Here is a 25,688-nt window from a genome sequence, read left to right as displayed (position 1 = left end):
AAATGTACGCTGACTTTTTTAATTGTTTAGACTAAGCTTATTTTTAAAACATGGCAACAGGAACCTCTTCACCAAACATGGCATAATTATTGAAATAGCGTGTTGGTTCAGGTTTTGTTTGTGAGTGATATTAAATGATGACACAACTGAACGTTGGTTTATGCTGGGAAGCAAATTGGAGAATACTGTTCAAAAGGGAAGTTTAAAAATTGTGTTTTCAAAATTAAGAAAACTGAACTTTTCTCTTGGTGAATGCTCTTGCTATCAAACAGTAGCTAGAAACCTATTTTGTGCCTCATTTTAGTCAGCTGTTTGAACTGACTTAAGCAGTATGTATGCTTTTCTGTTCATATTCTTTGGTTTCTTGGACTCCCATTTCTGACTTTTCATGTGTTAAATCTTACTGAAATTTAAATTTTTTTTTAAAGGGCGAAGTTGAACAGATTGCCATGATGAAACCAAAAGGCCAGACTGAACATGATGAGGGTATGCTGGAATATTTAGAAGATATAATAGGCTGTGGGCGGCTGAAAGAGCCTATTCAAGTCTTGTGTCGAAGAGTGGAGATATTAAATGAGCAAAGAGGAGAGAAGGTAAGTTTCCTGCCATCTTATTTTCATCTTAAAAGTAAGAACAGCGTCCAGCTTAGACATTTCAGATGTGGGCACAGGATCTTTTTTTAAGTTTTTGGTCATTCCTTTCATTTAAATCCTTGATTAATTACAGCTTTTATATCAGAGGTGGGAAAATTTGGTTTGTGACTCACGTAGTTCAAACTTTGTTCCTTGTAGTTAAACAGAGTTAAATTGGTGGAGAAAGAAAAGGATGCCTTAGAAGGAGAGAAAAATACAGCGATTGAATTTCTCACCCTGGAAAATGAAGTGTTCAAGAAAAAGAACCATGTGTGTCAATATTACATGTAAGGAAGCTTGGTGTTAGTAATGTCTCTGAACAGCTGTGATTGGGGAGTAACCGATGATATGAGAGACCAGGGGTCCCCATTCAGTGTGTTACCAGGGTGAGCGTTGGATGTGGAGTCACAGAAGACCAAGGGTTAAATCTCCCCCTCCCCTCAACTCTTAGTGGTTATGTGACTAGGAGCAAACCAGTGAACCTTTCTGGGCCTCAGTTGCCTCTTATGTAAAATGGAGCTAATGAGTCCTATAAGTAGAACTTAATGTGCATCAAATTATGAGATCAAATGTGCAACAATGTACTGGAATTCCTTAAGACTTAAAGAGCTGTCGAAAGCCAGTTATTACGGCTCAAAGGCAATATCAAAAATAAGTGCTCTTATTTCCATATATTTAAAAAGTATAAGGGCTGTAGAGCATTTAAATTACAGGGGTTAAAAGAATTTCCTCGTCAGGATTTATCCAAGACAGTAAACTGAGCATGGTGCCTGGCATATAGTAGGCACATAAATGTTAAATTAAATTACATGTATTGTATACATACAGTTTATGGAGAAAGGAATGGAATTCAGTAAGAGCTAACTGGATAGTAAAAAAGTTTTGGAGGGAAGTCCTTTAATTCTACCATTTTAAGGTACAGTAAATTTGTATTAAGTTTAGGGTGAGACTTCTTGTGATCCTAAATGTTTTTATTTATTTTTTTGTTTTGTTTTATTAGTTACGATTTGCAGAAACGAATTGCTGAAATGGAAACTCAGAAGGAAAAAATTCATGAAGATACAAAGGATATTAATAAGAAGAGCAGTAAACTGGCAGAGGAAATGAAAGCCAAGACTAAAGCTTTAAAAGATGTTGAAAAGTAATTTTTTTCTTTGTAAGAAGTGTTTGGCTTAGCTTTAAATTCATGTTAAAACTATAGCTAAATGGCTCATTCACAAGATTAAATGAGCTCCATATATCCCATCTAAACCATAATAAAGCATTCTCATGAGTCAGTTCATGTCATGAAAGTACTCTAAATTTCCTGGTGAAGAGAAAGCTTTTTCTATTGAGCAAAGAATAAAAACACAAACCAGAAATTAGCCCTGGAGTCCTCCTGGGGAAATGACCCTATAAAGGAAATCTTTGTAAATCAAGCAAAAATAATAATTCCAATAGTTTTCTCCCTCTTATGTATTCTGGGGGAAACTTAGACTAAGAGCAAAGACATAAGAATTAGTTGTGGTGTGTTGAGTTAAGTTTTATATTGGAAGATAGCAATGTAGTATTATGCCTGAGATACTTTTTGTTTTTACTGTCCCAAATAGTATTTGAACATAGCTTGTTTTGTTTTTGGCTAGGAAACTCAATAAAGTTACAAAATTTATTGAAGAAAACAAAGAGAAATTTACACAGCTGGATTTGGAGGATGTTCAAGTTAGGGAAAAAATGAAACACGCTAAAAATAAAGCCAAGAAACTTGAGAAGCAGCTCCAAAAAGATAAAGAAAAGGTAAGTACCACATGAAATATTTGAATCATAAAACACATAAGTCTGTGATTTAATTTTGTTAGGGGGGGGGGTGTCTGTCTAATTTTTCCCCACATTGCTTTCAATTACTTTTAGAAGCTGGAATGCAAATATTGAGCCTAACTAGGCAATAAAATATTAAGAGAAAGTGAAACTATCATGAAAGTAACTGCCCTCCACAATTTCGATCACCAAGGCCATATAACTGGAACTGCTGATATTTGACACATAGCAGTGTGGTTCCAAAGTACCTAGAAGAAGCAAATTGGTTTGGAAAATGGGATATTCCTGTCCCAACATGAATTGCTCCAGCCAACAATTATTTCACGATAAAGTTGTTGGTAAATGTTGGTTTACTATAATCAAGCTTCATCCTAGACTCTAGGCAAGAGAGCCTCCTACTAGCCAAGGTGTCCTTCATGTGGCAGAGAACTCTGCAAATAGCTGTGTTTGAGAGGGATTTGGGAATGACACCAGTCTAAACTGACTTCTAAAACTTTAAACCATGGCATATTGAGTAAAGAAAGGGATGGATTCAGGAATACCTGGGCTTCAGAGACTTTCCTTTGACTTAGTGGCTGCTTGGCTGTGAATAAGTCATTTAACCTCAGGCCCAGGTAGTTTTCTAAGCTAAGGTACAAATGAGTTGTCCATCTTCATTATGGAGGGAATTTCCACACCAGTTAAATCATTGATCCAGACTTTAAAAAGAGGTGGTGACAGGGTACATTGGTACATTACATAGGTGCTAATTTTTTTCTTACATCTACAGAAATAGGTGGGTAAGATGCACCCATTTTTCTTGTTTCATAAAAGGTCATTATTAGTCATTCTCAGTTCTCATGTTCTCATGTAGCTAAGGTTTGTTCTTCTCAAGAAAGCTCACTTGAAAAATAAAGATACTGAATCAGCCTGAATTATTTCCCATTAATGAGAATTCATTGTGGCAAATGACTAGAGGTGATAAATCATATCTCTCTGTTGAGTGTGAAAGACAGAAGATTGTATGTGCCTCCCAAGATATTTATCATCATACCTTTGATATCTCTTCCAGGTTGAGGAATTTAAAGGTGTACCAGCTAACAGCGAGAAGATAATCACTGAAACAACAGCTAGAAAGAGTACTCTGGAAAAGGAAAAGGAGAAAGAAGAGGAAAAATTAAAGCAAGTTATGGATAGCCTAAAACAGGAAACAAAGGAACTTCAGGAAGAAAAAGAGGTATATATGACATGATGGTATTTACTTTTACTGCTACATGGAACATTTTTTTTAAGGCTAAGAAAGAAGTCTTGCAAAAAATACGGAAGACTATACTGTTGGAAAGAAGAAATAAATTTGTTTAGAAAACAGGTACAGTCGTAACCTCACATGAAGTTGCTCTGGCCACTAATAATTTCACAATAAAATTGTTTGTAAATGTTGGTTCAATTGAATACATCATAACCAAGCTTCATGTTTAAGTGTCCTTAACTCTCTAGACAGTCCCCTCAGACCAGTTCAACCCTAGTGATCAGTTTATTTTGGTTTGTACATATGTTGTTAAATATCTTGGAAAGAAGTTAGACATTTTTTTACACAAACGGTTTTTAAAAAGCCAGGCTTTGTCATGGATCAGCCCTTTTCTGGAACTCAAGACAAAAGTAGAAAATCTGAATGTTGGTTGTTTTGTTTTTGTTTTCTCATTTTGAATCTTTTGGACCAGTCTCTGCAACTTTAAATGTGCTTTCTCCCCTTTGTTTCCTTATTCTTCTTAGCTAATCCTAGAAGGAAAATCAGAAGGATTTTGTGCTTGAATCCTCTTTGGACAGCCTTAAATTGCTTTATCCTGCTTTTTGTCCCTCTACAACACTATACTAGGGTTCCATATTTTACTATAGCCCTGTTTCTCTGAGGAAATATCTCTTCCACCTGTGAGCAGTTTGTTTTGTTATCCCTTGGTTTGGTTTGAGAAATACTTTACAAATTTATCTCTGTGTTATAGTAATTGCTACCATGTAGAGTTTGACTGGGTTTTCAAAGTTCTTTACATACAGAAAATTTACGTGTGTGTGTGTGTGTGTGTGTGTGTGTGTGTGTGTGTGTTTGTGTGTTTGTATATATATAAAGTTCTATGCATATTTATCTTGTTTGGCCCTACCATAACCATCCCTGTTTTACAGACGGAGAAGTTTAGGTTCCAGGAGGTTCTGGCTTGCCTTTAGTCACAGTAGTAAATAGACACAAGATTTGATTTTGGATCTCTTCTAATTCTAACTGAAAGCTCAGTATTTTTTCTTCCCTTTTGACATTGGTCAAATGCTGTAGGTAATACTTAACACTTGCTAGTCTTCATGATAGTTGTGAGTTGGGCTATAAGTGTGATGTCCTAGCTGTAATCTCAACCCTGCTCTTATCTCAGATCTTGGTAAACACAGATATTATCCTTTATTCTCTGACTTGTTGAGGTTTGGAATTGAAGAATTACAGAATTTGAGAGTCAGAGAGGGCCCCAACAACCATCTAACGCAATCCCCATACTAGAGGAAATCTTCTATTTTCTGATATTGGAGCTGATCTGACAGACTTCCATAGTACTGTTTCACCAAAAGTCATGACTGAAAGTATCTCTTGGATCTGGACATTTATACCATATCTGTCAAATTACATTGAAATAAGATGCCAAAGAGTATTGTGTACAATGTTCCTGTTTTATTGGAGATGTTAATCTTATTAGGCTGTGAGTTTGAGTTATAATGCCGTTTGATTTCCATAATTTGCTGTAGCTTTATAAGCATTCTGCACTTAAAACTCACGTTAAGAAATTGGAATTTTTCGACAGTTGTTTTTAAAGTGCTTTCCATTTTCTCACCTACTTGAATGCTTTCCCACAAGGGTAGAAAGTAGGATCCACTAAATTGAATGATGGTACAGAATGAATAGGGGGTATTAGTGACAACCAGTCTTTGGTTTAGTTTTGACCAATTAGGTTTCGCCTCCTGAAAATAGAGATATAATGCCTTGCGTGTAATAACTGCTGAATCGGTATTATGGTGAATCAAACAGTTCATCAGATCAAACTGAAATGCCCCCATAAAGGTGATCTAGTACCAGTTTTTTGTTTTTTCAATAAGGAAGCCAAAGCCCACTCTCCATGTCTACTTTTGTGACCATGGAAGTAGAATACTGGTGACAGATGACAGGCTCGAGGGTTCAGCTATCCCCATATAGAGACAAAGCAGTGAAAGACATAGGTAACTCCAACTGAGCAACTGGAAGGCGAGTGTGTCCCATTGGACATCGACATGCAGGATTTGGGGCAAGTGAAGAGATGAACGGAACAGCATTTAAGTGCTTATTGTTTTTCAGGCCCTGCAACCAAGGAGCTTACATCCTACTAAGAAAGGACAACATGAAAAATAAAAAGCAGGGATGAAGGGGAAGAAGTGTCTGGTTCTGGAGAGGTAGAAAACAGGAGCTGGGGTAAGGGTATGCTGGTAGTGGCAGGCAGAGGGTGAGGTGATTTGAGTGAATGGTTCATTGGGATATGGAAATTAGTCATGGTCTGGGATTTAGAGCTAGCTGGTTTGGGCCCCTAGGGCAGGAATACCCAATACAATAATAGAAATTTTCTCATAGACCAAGGCCTAGTTTTTTCTTAAAGACCAGCCAAGTATGTTGTAGTTTAGGTCTCAAGTCCAATGTGAGGATGCTGTTCAATGTGTGTCTGCTACTGAACTTTGAGAAAGAGAAAAAAGTATTTTGGGGGCCAGGAAGTGACTGGTTTCAGGGTATGGATAAGACAGTAAATTTAAACTGAGTGAACCCAAAGAAGATGAAGTTGCTGAGTTAGAATGGCAAAGTATAGAAATGGCAGTAGACGGCAAAGAGAGTTCAGCTTTCTTTCTCTAGAGGTATTTCAGAAGGACGAAAGAAAATTCAACTCATGGAAAAAAAGAGTGGCTGGGAACAGTGTCATCTCATGGAAGCCAGGCATCTGAGTGAGTAGTCTGAGAGAGCTTGAGAGGAAGAAGGACAAGATGAAGAAGAATTTGATATCACTGTAACAGAAGCTCCAGAGGGCTTAATAGAAACGACTTAGAGGAGGCTTGAGGGGAAGAGTGATGGAAGGCTATGACACCATCAGGCAGGTTGTTGTTTAGAGTTTGAGAGAGCGATACGGCATGAATTTGTCAGTTACGAGATTGAGAACAGGCAGGAGTAGCAGTGGGCCCTCCATGAGCTCAGTGGTTTCTGCACATGATAATCTAGTCACTGCCACCTTCACCGAAATGGTAGTGGGAGCTGCCAGTGAGCTCCATGGCTACCACTTACTTCTATGGGGGAAAACTACTCTAGAACTGAAAGATTACTTCTATGGGGGAAAACTACTCTAGAACTGAAAGATTCATGGTGTCTTCTGAATGAAAACATTAGAGGATATATCTATTTCTTAGAATCCTGTGGTACTTTTATAAAAACAGACACTGCTGAGATACACAGAGAAGTAAAATCTGAAATGTTGTTAAACATACCTTTTCTAGAGCACAGTGCAGCAAAGATAGGGGGAAAAAAAATTCATGAAATATGCTATTTTTAAAATAAGGAAACAAGCATAAAAGAGAATGTCTTGAAACTTATAGGAGAAATAAATCCACTAAAAAAGACTAGAACTGACAAAAAATAGAAAAGCTGACTCTGAAACAAAACTAACAAAATAGATAAAATTTTAAGCTAACCTAAAAAGAAGATAGAAGAAAATCAAAATAGCAAAGAATGAACAAGAAGAGGTCACAATAGAGAGAGGATAAGAGGAATTATTGGGACCTAATATGCAGAATTATTTCCCAGCAAAATAATTTAAAAGAAATGGAAAACTGTCTCATAAATTTAAGATAATCAAATTAATAGAACACCCAATAGAGACCTCAACAAGGATTTCACTAAATGAAATGGAACTAGATAAAAAGAAACTATTCGAATTATGTGGACTAGGTAAATTTCAAGAATTTTGTCAGATTTTTAAAGAATGTTAAATACCTATGTTACACAAATTATTGTCAAAATGACAAGATACTACCAAACTCAGTTTGAGACGCAACTATCGTCTTTGAACTTAATTTCTCCTTTAATATATCTTCCTTCCCTACTCTTCTCATATTCCCTTCCCTTCTTGTTTGAGCAGTTCAGAAAAGAGATTCAATAGGATTTACCAGCCTTTCTGTTCACATAACATCTTAAATTTGTACATCCCAATTGAGATAATTTTTTCCATCTTCTTTCTTCCTCTTTCCCCCAGTATATTCCTTTTCCCTTCCCTTTCCATTCTTGTAAGGTCATCTGATTGTAACATATAAATCCTGTATCTAATTAGACTCCTTTCATGGCCATTTGATGATAGAGGTCTGAGGGGATACATACATCACCATCCCATGTTTATTTAAATGTAAATCGTTTAGCTTTAGTTAGTCTTTTAGGATTGTTCATGTTTACCTCTTTTTGCTCCTACTCTGCTCTTCTTTTTCCAGCAGGAATTACCTATATGTTATCTTATTTCACTAAAAAGTCCATTTCCTCCTTCCCCTATATAGTTATCCTTAGTTTGGCAGGTAAACAATTCTTTCCTGCAATCCTAACTGAGCCTTCTGGAATGTATTCCATGCTCTCTTATCCCTTTGCGATGGTGACTGATCTTGTGTGATCCTGGCTTTGGCTTCTTAGTGGTTTCTTTCTTTCTGGATACTTGCAGTATTCTCTCTCTGATGGGAAGGATCTGAATTTTGGCTATTATGTTCCTGGGGGTTTTCATTTTAGGATTTCTTTCCAGAGGTAAGCAGTGGAATCTTTCTATTTCTACTTGGCCTTCTGGTTCAAAGCAGTCTAGGTAGTTGTCTTTTAAGATTTCTTGGCATGCAGTGTCTAGTCTCTTTATAATCAAGATATTCAGATATTCAGATAGTCCAGTAATAGCTAATTTTTTTCTCTACAATCTGTTTTCTAAGACAGTTTTTACTAGGGGATGTTTTTTAAATCTTGATTTTTTGTGTCATTTTTTTCTTGTTTTCTCAGAGTTATTGGGCGTATGGTTGGTACATTGTAATGTACCAAGAAACTTGTTACTTGGACAAGGTTTTGTGCCTCTTGTACCAAGCTATGAATTTACTTTCCAGTTCTTTCTTCCACAGTGCTCATTTCTTTTCCTGTTTTTCTTCTAGTACTCTCGTTTGGTTTTTTAAATTATCATCAGCCCTATTTTAAAAAGTTTGTGTTTTGTGTCTCCCAGGAATTCTGGCTTGGTTTGTGCCCATTCTTTGTTTTGTTTTCTGTTGGCTTTGAAGCTGTGTTTGTGGATATTTGGGTCTTTAAGTGTCCCTGTCACCATAACAGCTCTCTGTGGTGGAGCCCTTTTGGTTTGCATTCTTCTGGCCTTTTTCTTGACTTGGCACATGGTTTTTGGGCCAGGCTCTGTACACCCTGGGAGGAATATCTAAGCTGAGCTTTTGTCCTACCACCTTGGGGTGTTGACTTATGTTCTGGGATCTTAAGGACAGCTCAGCCTGGGCACCTGCAGTCTTTTGGTATTGAAAAGAGGTGTGATCAGTGTAAAGTGTTTATGTTGTCTTCATAATCTGAGATCTCCACGTGAACAGGCTTGTCCCTGGTTGTGGAAGTTTCAATAGGGTTGGTGTCTCAGCTGGAAAGCGCTGGAGGCCAGCCCTAAGGTCAGAAACACACAGCCACTACCATTGGCTTCTAAGTTTGTTCCCCTCACAGTTCCCAGCCCAGAGCCCATGACCCCTCCTCACTCTGCCCTCATTCCACCTTGTGGCTCTGTGACCCCTATATTTAGGTAGGGGGTAGCAGAGCTGCCAGAAGGCATTTATACCTGCCCCCTGCTCAGACTAGATGCACCAGGGTCTCTTCTTGCTCTGTTGAACAACCTGAGTCCTCTTTCAACTCTTACTGACTAGAGTAGCATAGCACACCCTGACCAGATTTAGTCTTCAGGACCTCACGGAGCCCTATTTTCATTTGCCAACCTGGACTAGAGAAATGGTTGATTGATTTCTTACTTTGGGTTCCCAGTCAGGGCTCTGTCTTTTGCATGTGACACATCTTTATGAATGAGTTATGGTGGAGAAGTGGAGCTATACTTGTTGCTAGTATTGCACCATCCACACTCCACAAAGTCTTAATAATCTAAACCAGGGAAGGACCGGCAAAGAGAGAACCATAGGCCAATGTCATTGTTGAATATTAACTTACAAATTTAAAATAAAATTCTGGCAAAACAAAAAATCTATCCAAACAATTATTCACTATGTTCAAGTTGGATTTATACCAGGGAAGTGAGAGCTTGGTCAATGTTAGAAAAACAGTAACATTTATATTTTTTAAAAATTCTAAGCCACTTGCTTCTATCCACAGGTGTAGAAGTAAAGAATGACCCTAATTTATGCTAAGAAAACCCAACCAAGAGAGAACAGAAGTAATGGGGGACAGGATAGGATGGAGGGAAATATAATTAGTTCTTACACAACACTACTATTATGGAAGTCATTTGCAAAACTACACAGATCTGGCCTATATTGAATTGCTTGCCTTCCAAAGGGAAGGGGTGGGGAGGGAAGGAGGGCAGATTGGCAGATAGGGGCAATTAGAACACTCGGTGTTTTGGGGTGGGGGGAGGGGACAAAAGGGGAGAAAATGTGGAACCCAAAATTTTGTGAAAATGAATGTTAAAAGTTAAGTAAATTAATTAAAAAAAAAAAGAAAACCCAACCAAGTATCAGTCTGGGGCCTTATTAATATAAGAATGGATCCCATATCAGAAAGGTTGCATGAGCTTACTAACAAAAGTTGTACATTTTCTAAAAATTCTTACATGAACTTTCTAATCCATTTAGAATAGTGCCAGACATAAAATAGATTCTCCTTTAATGTTTGTTCAGTGGAATGGAATACCAGGGAAGGCCATCAATGAACATTTCTGTGATGGCTTCAGCTCTAGAACTCAGAACAATGCTTTGGGTGCTAGACATTCCATCTGTCTGAGAACTAGTTCTGCAGATGATCCCTATAATATTCCTTACGTGTTGCTATTTGCAGTTTTACCACTTTGGGTGGAACCTTAGTTCAGGTATTTTAAGGAAATATGGGAAAGTTGGAATGGTAATTTGATGTTAAATCATAGCCTCAAGTAAATTTTCAGAACTCTCTACTTAGCTATTCTGTATTTATATTCATAATATATGTCTATTAAATTATCATCTTCACTCCTCAGGGGAAACTTGTCTAATTTACCCTAGGATGACTACCATTTACTGTTCCTGTATTAAAGCGAGATGTGGAGGGTGGGTCTATTACTGTCAGGCCTTATGGAAAAATGTATAGTTATTTTCAGTCATAGGCTTAAAACTATTTCAGATTTCATGGATTCTTTGAAATCTTAACAGAGCCGAGAAAAGGAGCTCATGGAATTTAATAAAACAGTAAATGAAGCTCGCTCTAAGATGGATGTTGCCCAGTCTGAGCTTGATATCTACCTCAGCCACCATAACACTGCAGTGTCCCAACTGAGCGAGGCCAAAAAGGCTCTGACTACAGCCTCTGAGACCCTGAGAGAGAGGAAAGTTGCCATTAAAAATCTCGAAATTAAATTGCCTCCTACTAAACAGGACCTACAGGAGGTAAGCTCTGTTTTTCATAATTCATTTGTGAATGACTTTGGTTCTTTTAAATGCTATGCTTTTATTTCTCTTCATAATTTTTCTTCTCTCCAAATGTATTTTTGCTACCAAAATGAAAAGCTTCTTGTTTGTAGCTAAATAATATGGTTGTCAGGTCTTATGTCAATCACAATTTCAAAGAGCATTGATAGAAATTTTTTATGATGTAATTTTTGGCTTTAGTTTTAAATGTATGTATTTTTCCCCCAATTACATGGTAAAACTTTTTTTTTTTAAGTTTTGATCCAATTCTAGCCGTCCCTCCCCTCCCTATGCCCTGAGATGGTGAGCAATCACACATAGGTTATACATGTGCCATCACATAAAATATTTCCATATTAGTCATTTTATACAAGAAGACTTGGATGAAAGAAAGTGAAAACTAGCATGCTGCAGTCTGTATTTATATAATATCAGTCCCTTCTCTGGATGCCGATAGTCTGCTTCATCATCAGTCCTTTGGGTTGCTGCATTACCGTCAGTAGCTGAGTCATTCACAGTTCTTCATTGAACGGTATTGCTGTTACTGTGTACAACATTCTCCTGGTTTTGTTCACTTCATTCTGCATCAGTTTTCATGTAAATCTTTCCAGGTTTTTTGAAAAGCTTATGTAAATTTTAAAGGCTTAATCTTTGGTTTCAGCTTCATTTGTTGATTGTGAAATTAGCTACTCTGTATTTGGATTCTTTAAATAGCTACCATTACTTCTACGTTATTACTGTATCTTGTACAAAAGCTCTTTGTACAAGGAAAGGAAAAAAGGTAAAACCCTTTGTTAAAGTTTTTGTCATTTATTTATTTGTTGCAGTAGCATATTTAGAAATTAGATTAGAAAATAAATGTATCATTAAATATCATAAATATTCCATCCTCCTTCTTAATGATAATTGTGCCTCTTTTTAAGATGTAATTCTGGGGGGTTTTTTTTCGATTTTCATTGTTCAAACATTTTTTGTGGGTTTTTGTTTTTGTTTTTGTTTTTTTAGAAAGAAAATGAACTTCAGAAACTTACAAAGGAAGCAACAGATATTGAAAATTCCGTTCGTGATCTTCTGCAAAAAGTTGAAGAAGCAAAAAGTTCTCTTGCAACAAATCACAGTCGAGGAAAAGTTCTGAATGCATTGATTCAGCAGAAAAAGTCTGGCAAAATTCCAGGAATATATGGCAGATTGGTAATTTAAAATACTTGATAATTAGGTTTTATGTCTATAATAACAAAACCTTTGAACTTTTTGGGTTCAGTGATAATGAATAGGAATTTTAGAAATAGCATAAGGATGCAACTATTTTCATGCCTTTTAAACATGGAAACTAGTTTTAAAGTATTCCTTTAAATGTGTCAGATGAAAAAAGACATGAGTCGTTTTAAAAGTAAGTTTTATATATAAATTTTCATGTCTTATCAACTCATCCTGGTGGTTTCTTCTTTGTTTTCGCTACGTTGAGTTGACTGTCATCTAGGTCTATCCATACTGTGATTGATAAGCTGTTTAATTTTGTCCGTATTAGCTGAATGTTTATAAAAATATTTATCACAACAAATTAGACTTTTTATCCATTTGAATAATCTGCTTATCAACTTCATGTACCTTAAAACGTCAAGGCTTCTGATGACCAGTTTGTATTATTTTGTTCTCATTTAACACATTCAGCATTAGGTGGAAAAGCTATGACTAGATGTAACATGAAATCTCCATTTGGGAATTTATGAAAGCAAACTTTCTGTTGGGCTATTTTCCAGAAGTCACTTTTGGAGGAAATTTTTCATAACTTTATTTTAAAAAATCTTGATAAACACATATTATAGTTTAAATTTTACTTATTAGAAACTTAAGAGTCTCTACAACAGTAAAAATCATTGAAATTTATGTTGATACAGTTTTTCACTAATATTATCTGTGACTTAAAAACAAGGACCCTTTTCTATAGTGCTTTAAAGTTGTGATGTTATAATGAGAAACTCAGTGGAATTGAGGGTCCATGCACACTGTCTACCTTAGTCACCTTTATTCAGAGTATTCCATGTTTGTAGAACACTGTAGGTTGGGGATCAAAACCATAACTGGAGATTGGCCACTCCTACTAAATGATTGGGGGGGGCGGAAATTCACTATTTTCTCCCTTCATCCCCCTCTACCCTGTGATGTCCATGTCAGGGGATGAAGGGGCGTAGCCGTGTCAGCTCCAGGAGCTGTATAAGCTCCTTTGAGTTAGGATTGAGGATTTCCTTTTTTTTTTTTGTACTTTACATGGTACTTTCCACATAGTACTGCATGTGCTTAATGATTTGAAGTTCAAAGTAGGATAGGGAAAATCAAAAGGGAAATATTAACTGAAAAATAAAACTGGCATTATCAAGCAACATTTATTACATATGTGATTTGTAGAGATTTGACAGGAAAAGTGCGCAGATTGCCTTTTTTTGGTATCTACTTGAAGAAGAATCCATTAGAGGAAATACCTTTTAATTACTAGAATGTACACTTTTGATTTTTTGTAAATAATTTTTCATGATTAACAGTTGGAATATACTTACACAAGGCAGTGTGGTTGAGGTGATGAAGATCTGAAGACCTGGGTTCATTGCTTTCTGTGATGGGTCAGTGCCCCAACCTCTGAGTAGTAAATGCCCCAAAGAGTTCTTCTCTAGAGGGCTGCAGGTAATTACGACAGGTCAGTGGAGGGAGATCCCTTCCCTGATGAAGTCACAGGTTGAGGCACCATGAGAAAAGATGCACAGGTATTAAATGTACTCTCTTTGAGAATAAGTTTCAAATTATTCTAATGAGCTGTAATCCTCTCAGGGAGATTTGGGAGCCATTGATGAAAAATATGACATTGCCATTTCATCTTGTTGTGGCGCCCTGGACTACATTGTTGTGGACACCATTGATACAGCCCAAGTCTGTGTGAACTTCCTGAAGAAACAAAATATAGGAGTGGCAACATTTATTGGATTAGATAAGGTGAGTGCTTGGAAGAAATCAGTTTAATGTCTTGAAACGCAGGCAGCAGCCTTCCTTAGATGCAGCCAAAAGGAGAATGGTCTGTTTACTTCTGAAACTACCCGATTGCTTACAATTTCAGTTTTATGTTTTTAGAAACTGAATTCCTACAATAGCCTTTCTTTGCAATTTCCATCAGGAATTATTAAAGTACTGTCATAAGGCATGAACAGTGACTATTTTTGATTTATGAGTTCTCTTCTAAAAATGTGTCTTAATTTTCCTTACTCCATTTTAGATTAAAGTTTTAGAAAAAAATATGAACCCTATCCAAACTCCTGAAAACACACCTCGGTTGTTTGATTTAGTAAAAGTAAAGGATGAGAAGATTCGCCAAGCTTTTTACTTTGCTCTACATGATACTCTAGTAGCTAACAACTTGGACCAGGCAACAAGAGTGGCCTTTCAGAAAGATAAGAGATGGAGAGTTGTGACATTACAGGGACAAATCATAGAGCAATCAGGTAAAAAAAAAAACCCGTCTTTCATAAATCCCAAAGTTTTAAGCATTCTGTACAAAACTGGCCCTGTTCTTTTGTCCAGGTACCATGACTGGTGGCGGAAACAAGCAGATGAAAGGGAGAATGGGCTCCTCCCTTGTAGTGGAAGTCTCGGAAGAAGAGGTTGGTATAGGTGAAGATGTGCGCAAGATGAATGTTGAAGTGGTGGTTGGATTAACTTTTCTTGTTCCTAAGTGTAAACGTACTGATAAGAATCCCTCTCCATGTTCTAAGCCCTGTCTGGTTGTTTAGGCCATAGCACCTGCCTAGTGGTAGAGTGATGTGGCATCCTGCTCCAGGAGCAGGAGTCCCAGTGACAGACAGATGCTCCTGGCCTTGCTTCAAAACTTCAAAGGAGGAACTGTAAGCTCATCGCCTTCAAGGCAGCCCTTGCAACTTTGGGTTAGTTCAGCAGTTTGGAAGTTTTTGCATCTGTCAAACTGACATCTGATTCTTCTAAAAGCTCCTTCATTTTTCCTAGCACTCTCTTTTCTGTTCTCTGTTGATCAAAGGCCTTTCTAAAACGCAGCAGCAAGCTGAACGCAATATTCTGTCAAGGAAAGTGTAATGGGAGTATAGAAACTCCTCCATCTTGGACATGATCCCTCCCATAGGGCAGCCTGATGTGACCTTGAATGATATCCTTCATTGTCTTAAAGCACTGAGTTTGCAGTCTCCCAGTATCCCTGAGGAGATAGAAGCAGTTGTAGGAAAGGCAACTCTCCCCCTCCCCTGGCACTGTTTCTCTTTCACGTTCTACGTACTATTGTCCAGACAGATAAAACAATGAGCACTTTTTATAGCATATAAGTATAGGGGTGTGAAGTGTAAAAATAAAATGCCCAAGTTTTTTTTTAGGCAGATTGCTTTCTGGCCATGTGTCCCTTCCCTTGTGCCTAGTAAGTTTATTTTTTTTTTAACTTATCAGTGATTTTACCCTTGTTCCTCTTAAATTTTCTCTTAGCAATATATTAGCTTAAGCTTCTAGCTTATAAAGATCTTTTTGAATTCTGACCCTGTTCCACGGTACAGATGTATTAGCCCCAACATCTGCACATTTGAGGGACTTGCAGAGGGGCGTCTGTAAAGGATTCCTATGGGCCTCCTGTCTAAGGGATGTTGAACCCTACATTCTGGAAGGAAGGAGAAAGTATATCTCTATCCAACTCTCTCTCATCCTCTCTTTCTTTGTCTCTGCCTCTCTCCCTTTTTTCCTCTTTCCTCCCTGTACCTCTTCTGTATCCCTTTCTCAACTTGAATTCATCAAGATAGGCTAGGTGCTCCCTTACTGTCTTCCCCAATTACCTTGGATGTCACCTCCCTTTTAGCCAGTTTTGTTAGTGCCCTTTCTAGCCATAAGTTCATTCTCCATTATAGAGAAAACAGAAGCTACGTAAGATTTCAGTTTTCCTTTAATGATAATTTCATCTTACCAGTAAAGGGAATTTGTTCAATCAATTGACTATCTGGTCCCTGATTCTGAAATGATTACTAAGCCTGTAACTAGTCATTTCCTGTTTTGTTGTGTGAGATTTCATTTTTAAAATACCATTCCATTTTGAACACATTCAACATTGTTATTTTATTTAAAGTTGGTATTAATGAGAAAGCTGTTAAATGCTTATAGAATTTGGTCTTTTGTTTCTAGGCTCCATTTTGTATTTTCCAGTATAGTTTTTGCCACATTCCCATGCCCACCTGCAGATTGAAATTACCAAAAATTAAGATGTATATTCACGTAGTAGGAAATATCCTTTCCAGTACTTAACAAGATTAGCTTCTCTGCTGTTTCATCCTCTTGTGCAGATGTGATTACTTTCATTATTATCTTTTTTTTGACCCTTCTCATGGGGACTACATGTCATGAAGTGGTGCTTCTTGGCTTTTAGCACAGAATGAAATACTTCTTGCCCATTCTTGGTTTTGATCTCTGGGGAGAATTTTCCATTAAGCAATAGCTTGGTAATCTTCTGGTTTGTTTGACTTATAGTAAAAAAAGGGGGGGGTGGTGTTTTTTGGTAGTTTGTCAGCTGGTTGGTTGTCAAATGGGGTGCCAGCAAATACACCAAGGACTGTATAATACTGAAGACTTTCTGACTGTGTCACCCCACCAGCAGAGCACCCACAAGACAGAAAAAGGAGAACTTCATGGGAGGCATCCACAACTTACAGAATAAAGAAAAATGTACCTGTGGAAGTTCTGAAATAGAGCTACTGATTTTCTTTACAGGTATCCCAAATGGAATCCAAATTGCAGAAGGACTCCCAAAAAGCTGTTCAAATCCAGGAACGCAAAGCACAGCTTGAAGAAGAGGTGATTAAACTCCGTCACAATGTGCAAGACATGAAGAATACACTGGAAAAGTTTACTGCAAGCATCCAGGTGCGCTCCTTTCAATGAGTGTCTGCCATGGTGAACAGATGAATTCTCAGACAATGTTGTGTGTGTTCCTTGTCTCATTTAACCCTTGCCAGTAGCACAGCTGGCCTCTCCAGTGTGCAAAGCATTTTGCATATTTAGTACCTATTTTTAAAACACAATTTACATTTGGTATTTTACCTAATTAAGATGAAGCCTTCCAATGTATCATCTGACTTCTCTATTTCACAGAGTCTGTCAGAACAAGAAGCCTACTTGGATGTACAAGTCAAAGAACTTGAAGCCAATGTCCGTGATACTGTCCCTGACGAAAAAAAGCAGAAATTGCTGGAGACAAATATAAGTATTTTCAAGAAAGGTATGTTTTTTAAAAAAGAAAATGCAGTAGAATTTAGAATTCTTCATTTGGAGATAGTGGGGGGTTTTGTTCGTTTGTCAGTGTGTGAACAAGCTCTCCGTCCACGGCAACATTACAGGTGTTTCCTAATGGCCAGACTTCTCATGACCTTAGGTTGGTTCTGTTACTGGGTGTGTTTGAAGCCGTCCCAGATTGGAAACCTCCCAGAGACTGTGCTTCAATAGAAGTGTTTCCAAGAATGTCAGGTGACCTTCACACCACAGGGTAGTATCACAGTAGCTCTTAATTGAAAGAAACCACAACTTGACATTTTTAAGATCTAACGTGTTTGAAAAGTAAAACAAGGTACTGCTCAGAAATTGTATATCTTTAGAATAAATGACTTCAAATTGGCAAGTATATTTTGGAGATGTATATGCATAATAATATTGTGCTAGTTGTTGAGGGCTTTACAAGAAAAGAAATAGGAGGAATGATCTCCCCTCAGGTCAGTCCCTTAGAATTTAGTTGGTCAAAGACTTGCAGACATGGAGAAATCAGGGTGATAGAATGTAGAATTAAATGCCAAAATATGTGCTATAGAAAAAGTTAAAAAGACGAGCATATCGCATTCCTTTGAGGATTATTTTGCTTTGTGAAATGCCTGAAGAATTCTAGCTTGGGAGTCCTAAATCATATTGCTTGGATTCCTTAGAATGAAAATATTTGCCCTTTGAAATTTGCTTACAACAGTGTTAAATTTAACCTAGATTTTTTTTTTTTTAAACAACCATGACAGAAGTTAAGTTTCCTGTTCTGTTCATTCATGTTAGTTGACATACACATTCATAATACAGAAAAAGCTTAGAATCTCAGACTCAGGCTCCTTTTTTTCCTTCTTTTCCTCCCCAGAGTATGAACATGTTGCTGAGAAGGCTGGCAAGGTGGAAGCCGAGGTCAAAAGACTGCACAGTTTAATTGTGGAAATCAATAATCATAAGCTTAAAGCCCAGCAAGACAAAGTTGACAAAATCAACCAACAGTTGGATGAATGTGCATCTGCCATCACAAAAGCCCAAGTAGCAGCAAAGACGGCAGACAGGTAAGGGACTGTCCCAGGGCCATCCACTGGCCTGTGTGTCCAGGGGTTCGCCTGTTCTCTCTAAATTCTTTTTACTCAATGAGACACTTTTATCCTACACCATCAGTTATAACTAATATTAGTCATGTTGTGAAAAAAGAATCAGAATGTGAGAAATAAAAAACAAAACAAAGTAAAAATAGTCTGCTTCTATCTGCATTCAGACTGCACAGTACTTTGTCTAGATGTGGATAACATTTTCCATCATGAGTCTTTTGAAATTGTCTTGGATCATTAGACTGCTCAGAAGAGCCAAGGCTAACCAAGTTGGTCACCATATAATGTTGCTGTTACTGTGTACAGCATCTGCTCACTTCATTCAACATCAGTTCATGTAAGTCTTTGCAGGTTTTTTTTGAAATCCGTCTGTTCACTATTTCTTATAGCACAATGGTATTCCATTACATTCATATACCTCAGTTTGTTCAGCCATTCCCCAATTGATGAGCCGAGCCTCCCCACAATTTCCAGTTCTTGACCAACCACAAAAAGAACTGCTATAAATATTTTTGTGCATGTAGGTCCTTTTCCCTTTTTTATGATCTCTTTGGGATACGGACCTAGTAGTGGTATTGCTGGATCAAAGGGTGTGCAGTTTTATTGCCCTTTGGGCCAAGTTCCAAATTGTTCTCCAGCATAGGTAGATCAGTTCACAACTCCACCAGCAATGCATTAGGTAGTATTCTTGTTATGCAGGGCAGCTGGGTGGTGCAGTGGATAGAGCACCAGTTCAGAAGTCAGGAGGACTTGAGTTCATATCTCACCTCAGACACTTGGCACTCACTATCTGTGTGACCTTGGGCAAGTCACTTAACCCCAATTGCCTCATGCTGAGTGATCTCCAATCATCCTGATGCATATCTGGTCACTGGATTCAGATGGCTCTGGAGGAGAAGTGAGGCTGGTGACCTGCACAGCCCTCCCTCACTCAAAAAAAAAAAATAAAGTCAAGTGCAAGTCATGTCTTTATTTCTCTGATGGCATGGTCTTCTTCGGCAACAAAGGACAAACACCATCAATTCCAAAAGACCTCAGACAAACCTGTAGAGAAAAACAAAATATTATCAACACTGTTCTCTAGCCCTTTACCAATTGAAAAACTAGTAATGCACATGCAAGGTGCTGGAACAAAGCTCTTTGATTGTCCTGGGATTTATTCCAGAATTATTGTAGGCTGGAAAAGTTGTAACTATCTCATGTACCATAGAGACTGTGTGAGACGAGATGCTAGCAGACAAATGGAGAACAAAGGGAAATTAAAGGAAGGAACTATGTAACATTCTATAAATTAACTTCTAGTTAGGTGGAATAGATTGATCAGCACACGTATTCTTTTACAGAAATGCCTCCCAAAGGGATTTTTAACTTTTGCAATGGTGTTTTTTTAAGTGTTCCTAAATTTTTTTATGTAATAGTATTTATATAATGTTCCTATAGTTTTAAAGTACAACCTTCTAAGTTATTTGAGTGCCAATTGTATAACTTGGTTCATAATTGAGCTTCCTTGCTTCTGTTTCTCCTACAAACAGCCTACCTTCGGTTACTTTGGTTATTTGGTTACTCAGTGGCATTTCCTCCAGAGGAAAAACAGTCTCAGTTTTCGATAACATTTCAATGAATGATCTGATGGAAGAGGAGAAAGAGGTTGAAAATTGCTAAAATAAGGACTTAGATTTCACTTACCTATGCTAGACCTGACCCCCCAGGCCTCAGATCAAAGAGTTGGTTGCAAAAAAAATCCAATTTTACCCTTTTCACAGTCTTAGTTGCAAAAATGCTTTAGCACAAATATGTTCTGTTTTAATGCTGTTTGTTCAGCTAATAATAAGATTTTTATACACGGGAATAATGAAGTAGCAGCAGAGTTAGTATTTGCATTTAGGTTCTTCCAGACCCTCAGTTTCTTTGCCTTTTATCATGCTGCCTCCCACATTGCCCCATTGTAACCTCTCTTACAGTCATTTAAGTAGAAATGTTTTGGCTGTAGAATTTATAGTGTTTCACAGCTGAGAAGATGCAGTAAGAAAAGAAATCAGGAGTCTCAGAGTGAAGTAAGATGTGATGTTTCTGTGTGAGACCTGTGGGAGTGTGGGGTCTATATCCAGGCAGAACTATCTCGTATTCTGTGTCAGCCTCTGCTTTTCTCTCTACTTTGGGTCGTTGACCTGTGGAACTTCGATAACCAAAAAAGCCATACACGGTACATGTTTGTATTCTTGTCCTATATCTTGTGAAGTGACAGGATGCTTGAGAAAGGTTTGGTAAATACACACAGACCTCCTGGGAAGGTAATTAAATGAAAATGAAGGATTTATCACAGATACCCAGAGTCGTAAAGAAGACTGTGTTATAATTGTTGCACCAGATGTTCCTCAATGCACCTGTCAGAACAAACCGATGGATTGTGGGTGTTGTGGTAGCTCTCATGTAAACTTCTGGTGTTGTTTTTACCTTTAGAAATCTTAAAAAGGCACAAGATACTGTCCTTCGCACAGAAAAAGAAATAAAGGACAATGAGAAGGAAGTGCAAGACCTAGCCCATGAACTCACAAGCCTCGAAGAGAAGGCAGCAGACGTCATGAAGAGTTCGAAAGAGGCCGGGGTCAGCTGAGTGCTCACTTAGGGGCGGTTTGTTTTTATATAGGGGATGGAGAAGAATAGGGCCTTATTTTAAACTTCATCCAAAAGTGCAAAATGTTTGTGAAGAAGACTCAGCACATCGCAGTTATTTAAAGGATAATTTGGTTTATGCTTTTATCTTTTCTTTCAATGGGAAAAAAATGTTATCTATTTACTTAGGAATCCTTGCCCGAGATCCAGAAGGAGCATCACAACCTGCTTCAAGAAATAAAAGCGATAAAAGAAAATGAACATGCCCTTCAAAATGATGCACTTAGTGTTAAGTTAAAACTTGAACAGCTGGACAGTCACATTGCAGAGCATCATTCTAAAGTAAAATACTGGCAGAAGGAGGTAAGGCTGCATCTCAGATGAAGTTGGGGTAACAACTTTACAGATGAGATCTTTTTCTTTTATTGTTAGTCATGGTTACTATTTTTTTATTTTTATTATACACAAATCTCAGGCTAAATTGAACTCCAAACTAAATGAGAAACAAGACCCCTTTTCAACCAAATAATCAAACAGAACATTTTTAGTGAAAAGGTTGCAATGAGTATTTTATAATTTAAATTGTGTTGAATACAATTACTCATAAATGCATTTTCATATTCACCTTTTTCAAATAAGCCCCTTTTTTCAGATCTTCAGTTGATCATTTTCACTTTAAATTTTAATTGGTAATATCATAATCATTACAAATACATATCCAGAGAAAGGCAGAATCTTGATGGCACCAAACTCCTTCAGTCAGATCTGGAAATTTCACCAGACCAAACCCTGATGATTAAATCCAGTAACAAACCATAAGAAGTTATTTTTCCAGGGCAGGTTAGAATTGTATGTACACACTGGTGCTGGGGTCTGGCACAGAGCACTAGAGAACCCAGCAAGAAGCTGTACACCAGGGCAAGAAGAGATCCCAGATCATCCCATTGCACCTCTGACAGCTTCTGGCTCCAGATTACGAGGAGGAAACCATGCCCAGGGTGGAGTGCCATGGGAGGGAACGGTGCCACCCCTAAGGCAAGAACAGCAGCTAATATCGGCCATATGGCTCAGAAGAGTGTCAGGCCCAAATTCTAGCCCCATCTCAAACCTGTAGAGGAATGACCAGGGCAGGATCCCAGACCAAAGGGGAACCTGCCCTCTGCTGTGGCTGAGACCAAGTGGGCATTGATCAGACTTGACCCTGGATCTGACCACTTTGGGAGCACTGAACACCGACAGCCTTGACCTGTCCCTGAAATCCTTCATTAACAGAGCACTTAGTCTCCCAAAAAACACAGCAGTGGGACCAGCCCAGACCTCCCCTCCAAAAATTGACAGAATCTGGTCCTAACATCATATCTGAAGTCAACGATGGAGACTTGGACAATACATGGCTTTTAAAAAATGGAATCCCACTGAACATAAAAAACTACTGTGGTTACAGGGACACTCAAGACATGTGTTTTTATAAATGAAATGTGCTAGAGGAAAAAAGTAAGGGGGAAAACGCTTTGGAAGAGGAATTAACATCTTGGGTAGTAAAGCTTGTCCAAACAACCTATTTCTTGGAAATTAGAATGGACCAAATGGAAGCCAGTGATCACGTGAGGTGAGACATCAACACAAAGTCAAAAGACTAAAAACTTAGAAGAAAGTATAAGATATCTCCTAGCAAAACAGCTGTCTGAGGAAACAGATTGAGGAGGAAATAATTAGACTTCTTGAACTCCATTAAAAATAAAAAAAGTAGACATTGTGTATAAGGAAATCTTTAAAACTGCCTAGCTCTCTTAGAACCAGAGCGCAAATCCACTGGTCACTTAGAAGAAACCCTAAAATGAAAACTCCCAGGAACCAAAATCCAGATCTTGCCTGATCGCAGAAAAAACACTACAAGCAGATAACAATACAAAATTCCAGTACTAAAGACCACAGCAGGGATCACACATTATTTAACATCTACAAAAGAGCAGAGAACGTGGAATATGATATTGCAGAAGACAAACAAAATGAATTTCTAGCTAAGAATAACTTACCTAGTAAAACTGAGTATAATCCTATAGGAGTAAATGACATTCATGAAATAAAGGACTTGCAAGCATCCTAGAAACACTGAACTTCGGACACAGGTGTTAAGAGAAATAATTATAGGAGACTAAACAGAGATACTTTGCCTGTAACATGTGGAAATGATACATTATGTCTGCTCTGAACTCCAACATTGGGGTCATAGAGCGAGTCTCCTTAGAGGGGCTTGGAGTGATTCTCTTAAATTCTAATGATATTAAAAGAATTACGGAGAGAAAGGGACAAGGGTGGAAGGTGAGGAAGCACAAATACGCACTTGGGTCCTTTTCAGTCATCTGGGAAGGAGGAAGAATGAGAGAGAGAGAGGGTAGATTAAGGGAGAGATTAGTCCCAAGCCAAACAAACTCTTATGGATATGCAAAAATATTTATGGCTCTTTTTGAGGTAACAAAGAATGAAAATAGGAAGTGTTGCCATCAGTTACAGAATGGCTGAACATGTAGTATATGAATATGATGGAATATCACTATGCAGTAAGAAATGATGCAGGGATGATTTCAGAATAACCTGGAGGATCTGTATGAACGAAGACAAAGCATAGTGACCAGAAATAGGAGAATGAATTTCATGGTGACAGCAGTGTTGTAGAGATGACAGTTAGAAACGTTTAAAGACCAGTCAGCATAATCACTGGCCACAATTCCATAAGACTAATGATTCAATGTGCTGCCCACCTTGTGCTAGAGACATGGCAGATTGGGGGCGGGGGGAGCAGAAGTATCATATTTGTAATGGGTTTTGTTTTTCTTTCATTCTCAATTGGGGATAGAATAGGATGGGAAGGAAAGAGAACGGATTTTTGCTAATTGGAAAAAATGAAATTTAATTTTTAAAAAAATTCTATACATAACCTCCCCCCAAAAAAAGAACGAGATAGCTCTTACCATAGAGTATGAGTGTCACGTTATCTCCGTTGTCAGTTCTTCTTTTTTGCTGCTTTGGCTTTGTCCAACTTTCAAGCTTCCCACTTTTATACCAGTTATCTCAAGAGTGACAAGTAATATTAGCAGTTAAAAGGCAACCTTGGGTCTCACAAACAGTAATTACAAATAAGTCATTTAGTTCCCTGCCTTCACTAAACATACACCTCCGCCAGTCTGCCCAGTGTGTTCAGCTCTCATTACAGAAGTTTGAGAAACCCTGGCCAGTAAGTCCTTGAGTTACCACATACGTGTGGGGTATTAGGCTCTCTGGGTGACAAATATTGGCAAGTCACATTATGAATTGCTGTACTCAGCTGTTGTTTTCCCCCCACCCGTTAGCTGTAAAATAAACGGTATTAATTTAAAACAGTCTGTTCAGAAGGAAACATCTCTGTAAAAGTGCTTCATTTAGTGGCTATTTCAGTGAGATAAATGTCTGCATTACTGATTGTTACTGAGCATTGACATGCTAAAATTGTGCTTCCTCTAAAATTCCTGTCTAAAACAAAATTTTAGATTTCAAGAATATCATTGCATCCAATAGAAGATAATCCAGTGGAAGAGATTTCTGTTCTAAGCCAAGAGGATCTCGAAGCAATACAAAGCCCTGATTCTCTAACCAATCAGATTGCCCTTCTCGAAGCCCAGTGTCATGAAATGAAACCAAACCTTGGTTCCATCGCAGAGTATAAAAAGAAGGTGACTTTGCGTATCTTCAGTGATGCTTGTTGGATGCCGTTAGCCACCACCTGACTGATATTTTAAACTGTTTTCCTGGCTTCTGTGGTTCTCTGTTTGACAGGAAGAGCTGTACCTGCAGCGTGTGGCAGAGCTGGACAAGATCACTGCTGAACGGGAGCAATTCAGGCAGGCCTACGAAGACCTTCGGAAGCAGAGGCTAAATGAATTCATGGCAGGTTTTAACATCATAACCAACAAGCTGAAGGAGAATTACCAGATGCTGACTCTGGGAGGTGACGCCGAACTTGAGCTGGTTGACAGCTTGGACCCCTTCTCTGAAGGAATCATGTTCAGGTTTGTCAGTGCCATTAATGATGCCGCTTACTTTGTGGACCAGAGAGTGACTGTGCCCTGACTGAGGATAGCATTAAAGAATCAGCAGAGCATGTCTGTCTCTCTCTGAAACCTCACAGCTCAGGCTTCGTTATCTTTGGAAGCATAGTAGGGTATTGGGTATTGGGTAGCATAAATGTAATAAACCAATTTGTGGCAGATTTAGTGACAATGGCAAAAGAAATGTCAGGCTTTGGGCACAAAGACAGATCTGTCGGGTATGTCATGACTACTCCTGTTGAGCCATTTCACTGTCCCCCTTTCTTTAAATAGTAGGATGTAAAGTCTAAATGGTGGCCTCAGCCTGGTGGTAGATGAGCATAAAACTGTAACCACTGAGAAAGCACCAAAGGGGCAGCCACTGGATTGGGTGCAGCTAAGCCTTGTAAGCAAAGGGAGATTCTGGGAGCACAGGCTAGCATCTGGAGAAGTCAGCTGGTCCATCCCTGACAGACTTCAGCACATTAGGCATAGGGAATGGCACATATAAAGGCACACCG

At 38.2% G+C, this 25,688-nt stretch overlaps 1 protein-coding gene across 2 annotated transcripts in view; it reads left to right on the top strand.

Annotated features, from left to right (window-relative positions):
* SMC4 (structural maintenance of chromosomes 4) overlaps positions 1–25,688 on the top strand; it is a 39,114-nt gene that overhangs the window by 12,432 nt on the left and 994 nt on the right. For both annotated transcript variants that reach the window (XM_072618602.1, XM_072618601.1), the window contains 17 exons: positions 429–593; positions 792–919; positions 1,633–1,773; positions 2,255–2,405; positions 3,478–3,642; positions 10,857–11,090; positions 12,117–12,302; positions 13,935–14,096; positions 14,374–14,599; positions 14,679–14,758; positions 16,866–17,018; positions 17,247–17,373; positions 18,265–18,454; positions 20,951–21,095; positions 21,293–21,466; positions 24,631–24,813; positions 24,917–25,149. In XM_072618602.1, the coding sequence (XP_072474703.1) occupies positions 450–593; positions 792–919; positions 1,633–1,773; positions 2,255–2,405; positions 3,478–3,642; positions 10,857–11,090; positions 12,117–12,302; positions 13,935–14,096; positions 14,374–14,599; positions 14,679–14,758; positions 16,866–17,018; positions 17,247–17,373; positions 18,265–18,454; positions 20,951–21,095; positions 21,293–21,466; positions 24,631–24,813; positions 24,917–25,149 (2,822 nt within the window). In that variant the 5' untranslated portion in view covers positions 429–449. The remainder of the gene's footprint in view (positions 1–428; positions 594–791; positions 920–1,632; positions 1,774–2,254; positions 2,406–3,477; positions 3,643–10,856; positions 11,091–12,116; positions 12,303–13,934; positions 14,097–14,373; positions 14,600–14,678; positions 14,759–16,865; positions 17,019–17,246; positions 17,374–18,264; positions 18,455–20,950; positions 21,096–21,292; positions 21,467–24,630; positions 24,814–24,916; positions 25,150–25,688) is intronic.

This window comes from Notamacropus eugenii, chromosome 6, assembly GCF_028372415.1.
Source record: "Notamacropus eugenii isolate mMacEug1 chromosome 6, mMacEug1.pri_v2, whole genome shotgun sequence".
Taxonomy (NCBI): Eukaryota; Metazoa; Chordata; class Mammalia; order Diprotodontia; family Macropodidae; genus Notamacropus; species Notamacropus eugenii.
This window is presented reverse-complemented; position numbering and strand designations above follow the sequence as displayed.